The following is a 13,057-nucleotide window of genomic DNA, read 5'->3' on the forward strand; positions in this document are numbered from 1 at the left end:
CACTTCATTGAAAGTCCACATTTACACTTCGACGTCGAATAAAGGACAACACAGTATCTTCTATTGTGGGAAGGATGACTATGTCAACACGGTACTGCATGTGTTAAGAGTTCTTGTTGCAAGCACGTGTTCAATCTTTTGCCAGATGATACTGAACCGCAACTGTTTCTTGTTACTGTAATGGTCCGAAGTGCCTGTGCACGGTAGTTTCTGCTGCAAATTGTGCTTCTGCACTCTTTGTACGCCGTAACTTCCAAAGATTGATTTTACACTCATGTGGGGTTTTACAGATGAATGCCCTTGATGGGTAGTAGAACAGACATATCTTCATATGTTACGCGCACTTCCAGTCAGTTTTAGCCGTTCGAGCTGGGGTACATCCCTCGTATGTTAAGATATTTAGAGTTTAAGGGGTGGAGCTCACATTAGGCACGGTTTTCCGTCCATGCGAGTGTCCACATAGATTCATAATTTTATTTTATTTTAATTTATTATTTGGTTTGAATGGGAAAATGTATTTGGGCGGGAGCTTGTTACGTTCAGCAAATAAATACATCTTTACGTCCAAGCTTTACCTCTAGTTTAACGTGGAGTCGGAATCACACAGACCTGATATTTCCTTTCAAAATCTCAACTGCATTGACCAGGATTCGAACCTGAGGCCTTCAGTTTAGAGCGCCGCGGGTTCGATTCCAGGCCGGGTAGGGGATATTAATCGCTTTAAATTAATTCTTCTGGCTCGGTGACTGGATGTTTGTGTTTGTCCCAATACCTTCCTATTCATATTCAGATAACATACTGCACTACAAACCATCACAGAAACACGCTGTAGTGATTACATCCCTCCATATAGGGTTAGCGTCAGGAATTGCATCCAGCCGTAAAACAGGGCGAAACTCGCAAATGCGACATAGTTCACTCCCACGACCAAACAGGTGTGGGAAAAGCGGCACAAGAATAAGATTGGCCAGATTCGAACTTCGGACTGCCAGTGACGATACTACACGGCCACCACGTTCCCCGTGCAGCTGCCATCCAGCATTAGCACTGAAATACGTCGGTAGTACACAGCAGTTTAACTCAGGCCTTTCCAAGTGTTTTCAGGGCTGAGAACGAGCCCCGAAGGAGAGGTGGAAGGACGGCACACACTATACGAAACACAGTAATAATTCAAACATTAGAAAACTCAGCCTCTAAGCAAAATATGCAACAAAATAAAAGCGTTTTTTTTTTTTCATTTAGGATGACCACATGATATTTCTTTAATTTCACCTATTAGTCATGTCACGGTCCGCCTCTGTGATGTAGTGGTTAATGTGATTAGCTGTTACCCCCGAATGGTCAGATTCGATTCCCTGCTTTGCCACGAAATTTGAAAAGTGGTACGAGGGCTGGAACAGGGTCCACTCAGCCTCCAGATGTCTTCTGAGTAGAGAGGGTGGGTGGGTGGGTGGGTGGGGGCTCGATTCCCACCTCAGCCATCCTCGAAGTGGTTTTCCGTGGTTTCCCCACTTCTCCTCCATGCAAATGCCACGGACACTCCGTTCCTTCCTCCTTCGTCCCTTTAAATCTTTCCATCCCCCCACAAGGCCCCTGTTGAGCATAGCAGGTGCGGGCACATGGGTGGAGCACTGGTCCTTCTCCGCAGTTGTATCCCCGACCCAAAGTCTCGCAGTCCAGGACACTGTCCTAGAGGCGGTAGAGGTGAGATGCCTAGGTGGGTCGTAGGGGAAAGCCAACTCTGGAGGTTAAACGGATTAAGAAAGAAAGAAAGAAAGAAAGAAAGAAAGAAAGAAAGAAAGAAGAAGAAAGAAAGGAGACTTTTCACAGGAAGGTGGGGAAGCGCTCCGAGTATAAAATTTCATCAGAAACACTTCTATTAAATTCAGATAGGATAAATTATTTTACGAAGTATTTCAATTAATAATTTTGCAACTTAAGGAGTATTCATGTAAAAGAAAAAAAAGATGGATTTTGTACTTTTTGTACTGAGACTCTTAATTACTTTCATCTAAAGGTCATACATTTTACTGCAATCATAGGAAGCTAACTGTATATAAAAATACAATGAACAAAATTAAGTTACTTACAGTGAAGGTACAGATTAGTTCAAATAAATCATCGAACACAATACAGTAAATTAAACGAAGTGTTCTGTTGCAGCTGGCCACGGGCTCCTCATTGGCTGCATGGATACGTTATATAAGGGGAAATCAAATGAAAACCTAATACCCTCTACAAGGCGATCATGGAATGGTTTTATTCAAAAGTAATCACCAAAATCGTTAATACACTTATCCCACTGGGAGACGAGACGTTCAATTCCAGTTTTGCAGAAAAAAGGTAGGTCGCTAACGGATCCTCAACCGCACCCACTCTTGCACTTCTTGTCCGAATGAAACCGACGCCCACGAATGTCTTTCTTTCTCAGTGATTCGTCGGTTTTCCCGGATAAGGCCATCAGTCCGCCCTATCACATCGGGAGTAATGGCTCTATGGACCTGTCCTGGGCCCGCATCATCTGCAGTAATGTGCGCCCTTCTCGGAATATCCTGTGCCAACCGTCATGGACATGCAGTGTTCGCCATACACAGCAGACATGTGACGATGAATTCCGCGTAGTTCGGCACTCTCAGACACCAGAAAACAAACCACACTTCTCTGCTCTTCTTTGCTTGCCTCCATTTCTACAACTGCACGAATACAATAAACCAGTCCGCGCACCAACAAAGACATAATCCTAAAACTGCGCGCACTTGTGCGTTGTCATTATGCAGTTCTCCGACCACATCGATGGCAGTATCGATACGTAACAATAGTGTTGCCAACTTTCACGAGAAATTTGTGTTGCGGAGGATGTAATTTTTCATTTGATTGCCCCTTATATTATGGCCAATTCAATTCCTGGGATTTCGTACTGGCCGGGAGATGTAGCAAGAACCAAACAAAGAGATGCGCAGTAACTCAGGGACACAGTGAGTAGGGGAGTGTTGACGGACCTCTTGTGTGGAAACCACATGCTGAATGTGTACCAGTCATGTTAACAAGTTGAGTGATTCCTCTCCCATCTTATCCCTCTCTATAGTTATGCTACTGAAAGATGCGTTCTGACAGTTTTTCGACGGAGGTCCGTTTACTACCTGTTTGGGTGGGGGAGAAGGGAGTAGGGGGTATGGTTGCCATGGAAACGAGGGCGGGCCCACTTCGGTTGCCGTGGTGATAAGCCTGCTGGCCAGCTCGTGTTGTTCGGAGTTGCCAAACCTCTCAATTCTGAGTTACGTACGCCTACAACAGAACACAGAGGCCTGGACGAAGGAACAAGTGAGCCGCGAGTGAAGGAAAGGAGAAAGGATTACGCTTCTTTTAATAATACAGGCGTAGCACATCTTCAAGGTCGAGCCAGAATGAGTGCGGACAGGCGAGGAAGCAAGTACCTTCCCCTGTACGCCTGTTTGGTTCATGCTAGATCTCCGCCCTGTACTTATTGGCATCAAACATTATTTTCAATCCCTGTTTCACATGGATATGGGCAGTTATGACGATTTATTTTTCTATCATGTTATGTAACTTCCCTGCCAAAGAACGTTTTCCCATCTGTGAGCCTGCACCCGGGAGATATTGGGTTCGAACCCCACTGTCGGCAGCCCTAAAATGGTTTTCCGTGGTTTCCCATTTTCACACCAGGCAAATGCTGGGGCTGTACCTTAATTCAGGCCACAGTCACCTCCTTCCTACTCCTAGGCCTTTCCTGTCCTATTATCGCCATAAGACCTATCTGTGTCGGTGCGACGTAAAGCTAGCTGTAAAAAAAACGTTTTCCATCATCCTCTCAGTTTTTTTGGATTTGATACCTTTTTGAAAATATTTTCCTCAGAGGTTACAGAACTTTTTCTATTCCAGATGGACTTCTCTCCGTTCTTAGCCCATAAGGTGATGTTGCAGGATAGTGTCTCGATAGAATGCGCTATCCGTTACTTACTTGTCAGCAGCAGTCTCCCGTGCCATGGGCTCCAAATTCTCCCGCTCTTTCTTGGACGGGGCCGCGTCATTGTCCCCGTATGGAGTCACGCTGGTTATTTTGACTTGACCACCGGTGATGGCGACCAGCATCTCCGTGGTCTTGGCCATGTCTAGGTTAGTGCCAGGGACGATAAACCACATGGTGCGGGAACGAGTTCCAGGAGGATACACTCGCACTGAGGCGAACGACGACCGGTGAGGAACACCTGTAACATATTCATAATTATATTGTACTATAATCTTGGTTGACGGGTCACTCTCGAACAAGATTAGGATTTCCACTGTTGTTTGAACTAAAAAATGAAATTCATATTTCAAGTTCTATAACCACCTGGAGGCAGCTGCTTCCACCTTCTCATTGTTTTGGAATCGTCGTCCATGGAGATAATTTTTCAGCTTACTGAACACATGATAATCGCATGGTGCTAAGTCTGGAGAATATGGAGGATGTTGCCACTTCCACTTGAATCAATGCAGCAGTTCGGACGTGTGGCGGACCATGTGAGGTGTTGCGTTATCGTGCAATTTACTATGCGATTATCATGTGTTCGGTAAGCTGAAAAAGGGTGAGGAAGTGAAAGCAGTTGTCTCCAGATGGTTATATGGGGCTGGAGGTGATTTCTACGTATCCGGAATCGAAGAGTTGGTTGACAGTTCCGAGAAATGTGTACACTCTATTGGGGACTATGTGGAGAAGTGAACTTGCATTGTGTATTTTCATAGCCGTGTTGTCTACGTGTAGGTGGTTTCATAAATGACCATAACTTGGAAGTGTAACTTATTTTTTGATTCGCCCTCGTAGGTCTTATGGCGACGATGGGATAAGGAAGGCCTAGGAGTGGGAAGGAAGCGGCCGTGGCCTTAATTAAGATACAGCCTCAGCGTTTGCATAGTGTTAAAATCGGAAACCACGGAAAAACATCTTCACGGCTGCTGACAGTGGGGTTCGTACCCACTATCTCTCGAATGCTGGATACTGGCCGCACTTAAGCGACTGCACTTCAAGAAACCGCAAAGTTCACCAAAGATACGCTGTTCAAGTGCAACATGGGGATGAATTCCTTAATTTCCACTTTTTGGTCAATTTTTTTTCTGGAATGCCGAATGTCTCACTTAAGGACACCTTTCTGTGAAGACCACAGTGAAGTAGTGGGAAATCAATTTTTGCCATCACTCTAGGTGGAAGAAATGATCATGTGCAATAAATGAACATGTAGTAGCTTCTACGGTCATTAGAGAAGAATAGGAGAGAAAAGTGGGAAGCAACAGTGAAAGACATGGACTTTGCAAAGTCGAGCAGAAAATCTTGGAGGAGTAGTCAATTTCAACATTTGGAACAAATGCCCATGACCTAAATCGAACCCAGAAAATGAAGGGATTCGAACTCCCAAGAAATCTATGGTGTCGCCTCAACAGACTGAGAACTGGGCATGGACGCTGCAATTTCTTACGCCATAAGTTGGGTTGGATGGATTCTCCAATGTGTGAATGCAGTGAAGAGGAGCAGACCATGGGCCATGTCATCCTGCGCAGCCCTCTTCATGCCTACTCCGGAAGCCCCAGCGACCTGTTTCATCTTTCAGAAAGTGCTGTAAAGTGGCTGAAAACACTTGGACCTGGACTTATAAATTTGTAGTTATGATCGCCATACGATTAAATAAATCAATGAACATTGTAGATTGTTAGCTTATTAGTTATTGGTTATGCGTCTTGGGTTGTATTTGAAGACAGTTCCTGCCTTCCGGTGTTTTTTAAGACTGCAAATTCACTCCAAGCTGTCGGAAACTACTCATGTGACACGAGTAATATTTTTACAGCTACGACCCACAGCATGTACGTAAAAAGTAAACTACAATCGTGATATTTGGTAAAATAGTGCACATGTTAGTAAAGTACAATATGATTGACGATGTCACATTATACCTATGTACACGCCAATCCCGTCCACGTAACTCGCAACTGAATTGCAACTGTAATCTGCGTGAGGGGTAACTTTTCTGTGAGGTATCTGTGGAGGTGAGTAAGGATGGCCTGTCTGGATGTTTGGTCCATTGAGGTAAGCAATGACAAACCAAATCAAATTTTATCTAGTACGCCTCATAATAGCACCGTCATAGGCTTTTGTTGCCCCTTTTTTTAAATAACTTTAGCGACGTAAAGCCCCTAGCAAAAAAAAAAAATTAAATAACTTTAAGTGGTGCTCTTTAAGGATCCAGCCACCTTGCGGACTAATGACTAGGAACTCCGACGGTCATAGCAGTTCAGATAACTGTAAATTAACCGAGCGTGTTGGCCGTGCGGTTAGGGGCACGCAGCTGGGGGTTTGCATTCGGGAATAGTGGGTTCTAACACCACTGAAGATGGTATTCTGTGTGGTTTCCCTTTTTTGCACCATGCAAATGCTGGGACTGTACCTTAATTAAGGCCACGGCCGCTTACTTTCTACTCCTATCCCTTTTCTATCCCATCGTCGCCATAAGAACTGTCCGTGTCGGTGCGACCTAAACAAATAGTAAAATTAAAGAAACAGTAAATTATTATTTCCGTCATCGATACCATCTTGATCTTCGGAGATATTTATTTCCTCAATTAACAAAATTCCATCATAGCGAAAAACCTAATCTAACGTGAGGTTTAAAACGACTTTATAAACGAGATTAGATGTACATTTATCGTATTGATCAACGCTGAAATCAACTTTCATTATGAAGAAGATACACGTGACACTACATTCGAGATGTCTTTGGAACAGATGTCGCTAGAACAAAGTTGGAATATATATATTTTTTTTCATATACAACTAATAATGAATTTCGATGTCGAACTAATTTTGCTATGGTTCTTAAATTATGGCATTCTTTTGATTTTGGTTTCTATTCACTCACCCAAGTCGTATGCTCTGACGACAAGCTCGATGACCTTATCTACATTCAGTTGGTTGCTATGTTTGGCGGGAACAGCTTCGTACTGGGCGGTGGCTGAATCTCGTTTGTAGCGAGGTGGGGACTTGCTGGACGTCAAGGGCTCTTTCAATGTCAGCTCTCCTGTGGGGGTAAGCACAACAAAGTACCTGATAGTGATGTAGGTAATCTACTTCACAGGAGTTAGAACACTCCTAATTTCAAACTATTTTTGATCTTACCAAACTGCCAGCCAAGAGTGAAGTATCGTCAACATCAGTTATCCTACATGAAGACAAGGGTAGTTTTATAGCCAATACAGAGGATGTTTTACAATCTGTTATAACACACTTAAAATATATATGCTAGTTGTTGTAAACAAGGTTGGGTTTACAAAAACACAACTTCTTTATTTACTTCACATGTAAAATTACAATATTTATACTAACAAAACTGAAAGTTATCTCGAAGCAATTGAACCATGAATTTGGAAAAAGAGTCTGTCTTTGTACACTATATACACGTTGGAGTATTCACGTTCACTACTATTTCGGAAAGATAGTCCTTGTGACATGAAAAGTTCTTGATAGTCGAAAACTATCAGAAGCACTGACGTAAATATCTCAGAGAGTCCTTCCTTGTTGAAGTGTCTGAGTTCATTAACGTAAGTTCAATGACTGAAGAGTTCCTACTTAGCAAAACTAAGTTGATAATGGGAGCTTGCATTAGCTAGGGAATGATAGTGGCATATAATGGTAAGACTGGACATGGACAGCGGAATAGACAAGAGGAGCGGTGACCCGAGGTGAGACCTCTTACTGCCAGAAATTCAGTCCACCTGGCCGAAGCACATTTTCAAGAGGTGTAGACTCCGTGCTCGACGTAGGGTGTATTCTGGAGCTGGACACCAGGGTCAGTGGGCGTCTGGACAGACTAGGAGCTCCTTTTTATAGCACACACGACGTTCCAGGCACGCGCACTGAGAGCTGCGCGTCGAGGCTCGAAGAATAACACACTGGCACGCGTGTAGCTGGCTGGCGGATCGAGAAGGGAGCGACGGACATACAACACTAGTATCTGGTTAGAATATAGTATTAACGGACAACACATTCTTTATTTACCTGAGACAAACCTCAAGCCTGGCAGCTCCTTAAATATCAATGAATGGTCCTGCACAGTGTTGAATATTTTTATTACCCTGGTTGACAAATGCTTATATGAACACCGAAATGCAGTACCACCTAGATGTGCTAGTGCCGCCTTTGGTCGTCAACTTAAAACGTCCTTGTCGAGCAGGACTTCAGGGTACAGAACAAGCTGTACATTTATAGTGCGGATAGTGCTCATAGTGTTTGCATACATCTATGGGACTTCCATGGGCGTCTATGCCACGTAAAACGTTTCGCGGGAAGGGATGGTATCAAAGGAAGTGATTTAAATGATAATTTATCCACGCAATTGTAGTTCACGATATGTCAATGCTTTGTTAATTTATTAAAGTAAATCCGATACATATCTTGTGACCAAACATACACTTTACAGTTTCATTTACAATCATACCAAGCCCCTAATTCTGAATTGTCCGAAAAATAAACGTTACCCTTCGCTTGGTCAGACAGTCATGCAGAGTAGGATCATCCTCCGATCGCAGTTTTAATAAGCACTATCTGACAGGTGGCCTTTGACAGCCAAGCCTGTTCTATCTAAAAATCGAATAGGACTAAACATTTTTAGAACACTTCTTGCTTATTAGAATAATACATTTTGTGAGAACGAAACCTTGCTCCTCCCAACTCTTGAAGCTCTCAATACTGAAGGATTTTTCCATTTTCTTTACAAATAGTGTGTCTGGATTTAAATGACACTGCCGTTTTCTGTAGAGACATACTATTCCATTTAAGTTTGTTCAACACTTAAGCACTTGAAGTCCTTAAACCACGAAACCTGAAACTGAGGGTGGCTCGTCGTTTAAATTTTTGAACAGTGGTTGATTTGAAAGTACATCCTTATTTGTATCACTGGCCTTAGTAGAGGAGCTGTGATAGTTATAAATACGAGCCAATTAGAGGCCGCGGAGTGGGTCTCGTGACTGCTGACTCTGCAGCGCGGGAAATTTGAATTCGACGCGTGAAATTTGAATTCCACGTGCTTTTGTTTGTAAACAAAGCCACGTGCTCTTGTTTGTAAACAAAGCCACATGCTTTTTAACAGCTGCCAGCTGCCTTCTTTAAACAAGATAGCATCGCCAACCTCAGTGCTGCAATCTTTACGGCACTAAACCTCATAGCTGCTACCTTATATACGTGTTAGCGGGCAATTTGAAAGTCCACGTGCTTTTTTGAAAGCTGTCAAGGTGACAGCTGCCATCTTTAAACAACAGACTATTGCTAACATTCGTGCTGGCATCTTGACGGGGCTAAATCTTTATGGCTGCTACCTTATGCATGTAGTGGCGGGCAATTTGAAATTCAACGTGCCGCGAGATTTTTTAACATGGCCATTCTTACCGCTGCTATGTTTACGAGACTTTTGAACAGTACTTTGAGATTCTGCTATTGCTTGCAAACGTTAACGGAAGTCAGTTGACAACGCAGCAAAATACTCATGACCTGGTTCAGACATAGACAAGTAAGACATTCATTTAATTTGAAATAAAATGCTGGATACTGCGGTTCAAATCCCGGTGACTTAATGTCCTGTTACTTGATAGACCTAGCAATTACATCTTAGCGTTGGCGTTAGGAAGGGTACCCGGCCGTAAAACAGAGAGTTTGATTCTTTTGTTTGTTTCTGTTCTCTGTTACTTGATAGACCTAGTTTCTAGTAATTACATTTTAGCGTTGCCGTCAGGAAGGGCATCCGGCGGTAAATTAGTAGCATTGATTCTTACTTGCGAACAACAGAAAGGGCACACTATGTTTGTTATTCAACTACGATGAACTACGATGACGTCATCGCTGCAGGTTATAAACAGAATAATATCACGTGCTCACTCTAGCCTTAAGCATAAGATCGTATCGTTATAGTAATGCATGTTTAAACTTGATCGATGGAAACATAAAGCTATGCCTGGACAGAGCGGGAAGAGGAGGAGGAGGAAGAGGTGGTCATAACAGCCTATGTATAGCCGCTATCTTGCGCAAGCTATTCAGAATTCTAGTCTTGTTACCATTGCAGTAGGCGATATTTTTTTTCTCTGTTCAATTCCCATAAAATCCATCTTCTTACGTCAAAGTATCCCCTGCTAAACAGTAAACATGTTTTAGTTATTTAGTGTTCTGAACACAACAATCAATGTTCTGAACACCTGTTTTATGTAACATTGTTAACATTGCAGCATACAGTAGCAGCAGTAAGGTTAGATCTGTCAAGATAGCAACACTAAGAATAGCATGTTTAAAAATCTCGCGCCACGTAGAATTCGAAATTGCCTGCTAGCACATGCATAAGGTAGTAGCCATAAAGAGTTAGCCCCGTCAAGATGCTAGCACTGAAGTTAGCGATAGTCTGCTGTTTAAAGATAGCAGCTGTCACCTTAACAGCTGCTAAGAAAAAAATGGAATTTCAAATTTCGGACGGCCGCGTGCATAAGGTAGCAGCCACGAAGTTTTAGCCCCTTCAAGATGCCAGCACGAAAGTTACCGATAGTATAATGTTTAAAAATAGCAGCTGTCACCTTGACAGCTGTCAAGAATGCACGTGGACTTTCAAATTGCCCGCTAACACGTGTATAATGTAGCAGCAATGAGGATTAGTGCCGTAAAGATGGCAGCACTGAAGTTGGCGATGCTGTCATGTTTAAAGATGGCAGCTGACAGCTGTCAAAAAAGCACGTGGATTTGTTTGCAAACATGAGCACGTGGTTTTGTTTACAAATAAAAGCATGTGAAATTCAAATTTCGCGCGTCGAATCCAAATTTCCCGCACTGCTGAGTCAGCAGTCACGTGACTCGCTCCGCGGCCTCTGATTGGTTCCTATTTAGAACTATCACAGCTCCTCTACTGGCCTTCACTTTCAGAAACGCACTATATTGATGTTTCTGCTTCATTTCGTGGTGTATTCGTCGTTTCTTCCTCGCATGTAGTCTTCTTAATTCTAACAACGCACTTATCTATATTCTCGTTTGTGTACCATACAACGCCAACAGGACTCTGGAACAGGAACTGACTGATAACATTGCCCATCTTTACCGACGCCAGACTGCTTACTTCTACAGTAAATGCTGCTCTCGTCATAGATGCGGTTAGGAAAGGATTGCCGCATTGCCACGGTTCAAGCGTGATTTGAATTCCCATTGATGGTCTCAGCTATCGAGAGAAGTATATTAATAATAATAATAATAATAATAATAATAATAATAATAATTGTACCGGGCGGTACACCTCCACGCCGCTAATTTAAAATGTGCGCCAGTTGAAACTCCTCTGCTGGAGGAAGTCTGAACTTTATTGACGGTATTAATTTTCAAGTTTCTCAGAAGATGTCACTACTTGGAAAGATTGGAGTTTTTGAACTGTGCCACTTTTGATGTATTTTTGTTTTACCGGTAGTAAGAAGTGTGAACTTTCTCTTCTAGAGGACACTACTGAAAACTACAATGGTGCACCCTAGTGCGATGTGAAAGAACTGTTTTTTGGAGAAATTTTTATTTCAAAAGTTTGTTTCTTGTTAAATTTTTTTCTGTTATTGTTTAAGTTGGCCGTATACCCCTCTCTTTCCCCTTGTTTTGTATTTAGCCAATCCCGAATTTGTTTAATTAATTTCTGACCAATCTGATAAATCTTCCCCCAACTTGAATATGCTGCTTTTCCCTAACCAATAAAGTGATTGTGGGCGGGTGTTCTCTTCCCTAAAACGCCTCGAACTTTCCGCGAGAGTATATAAACTGCTGATTTTTGGGTCTCTGCGCCACTTCTGTTCCATCTTTCTGTGTGTAAAGTACATAGCAGGGGGCGGGAAGCGCCTCTTTCTTCGGCAGCGGTCAACAACAAGGTAATGGCCGATTAATAACTTCTTTCTTTGCTAGCTCAGCAGTTTAACTCTCGGGGCGGGTCCGAAGTTTTTCCATAATGTAACCTTCCTTAAAATGTAAAGACCCTTGGTATCTATTCTATCTTTAAACTGCATATCGGGATAGAGAGTGCTTAACCCTCTCGAGTTCCCACTCATATTGTTTTGAGGTGAACTTATTTTTTCTCAACCTATTCTTCTTTAACGTAATGTAAATCGTTTCCTTCCTAAGTCACCTCTTTAGTATGGGATTAGCCCCTGCATTAATGGCCTAGTGCCAAGTAGGTTTTAATACAAGTGTATTAGGAGCGCAAGTTCGCCTCCTCTCAAATTGTTATTTTAGAGGTCATGTAATTAATCTTTTTCTCACTTAATAGACCTCAGTAGGTTGGGTAGTTTACCCCTGTGTCTATGTCCTGAGAGGACAACTTGAAGGTGGAGTTTGGTGTGGCCTTTGAGAGGCTTAAAGTTTGAGAGCGAGTGGCTCTTTCTTGAAAATTGAGTGTTGTATGCCTCGAGGAGGCTTTTCTGTGTAATTTGGAGCAAGTGCTCCTGAGCATGAATGGGGTTTTCTGCCCCTCTGTTAAAACTTATTTTGGAGTAAGGTTGGGCTGATTGCCCAAGAATTGTGAAGTCGGGGCGCGAAGCCCAAATCCGGTAAATATTGTAACTACATTTTGTTGCCTTGCTACTCTGTACCTGCCATGCTTGTTATTTCTTTATTTTGAAAAGAAAATATAACCTTGTTAATTTTACATGCACTCTAATTTTTTAGCTTGAGACCCGTTCACACCCGCACCTTCTTTCACCTCTAACTACCGCAAAAACTCGGTAACAACAATGATGATGATGATGATGATGATGATGATGATGATGATGATGATGATGATAATAATAATAATAATAATTAGAGGACCTATGCTCCTCCGCAACATTAGTTATAAATAGGTCAGATAACTCGTCTTCCTTGCCTGTCGTAGTCATATTATTTTGCCTGCCCTATTCAATGGTGTTATGAATATTCAATAAGAAGCGCGTTATGGTATGCCGCCGTTCGTAGTCAGAATTAATCCATTCATACGTCATCGTGCCGTCTGTTTGGTAAAAAAAAAAATCTATCCATACA

General features: G+C 42.5%; 1 protein-coding gene across 1 annotated transcript in view; it reads right to left on the bottom strand.

Annotated features, from left to right (window-relative positions):
* Positions 1-13,057, bottom strand: part of Cad86C (Cadherin 86C) — a 162,285-nt gene that overhangs the window by 66,258 nt on the left and 82,970 nt on the right. The window contains exons 14-15 of the mRNA XM_068229096.1: positions 6,906-7,064; positions 3,980-4,226 (exon numbers count right to left, since the gene is read on the bottom strand). Of these exons, the coding sequence (XP_068085197.1) occupies positions 3,980-4,226; positions 6,906-7,064 (406 nt within the window). The remainder of the gene's footprint in view (positions 1-3,979; positions 4,227-6,905; positions 7,065-13,057) is intronic.

Source organism: Anabrus simplex, chromosome 8, assembly GCF_040414725.1.
Source record: "Anabrus simplex isolate iqAnaSimp1 chromosome 8, ASM4041472v1, whole genome shotgun sequence".
Taxonomy (NCBI): domain Eukaryota; kingdom Metazoa; phylum Arthropoda; class Insecta; order Orthoptera; family Tettigoniidae; genus Anabrus; species Anabrus simplex.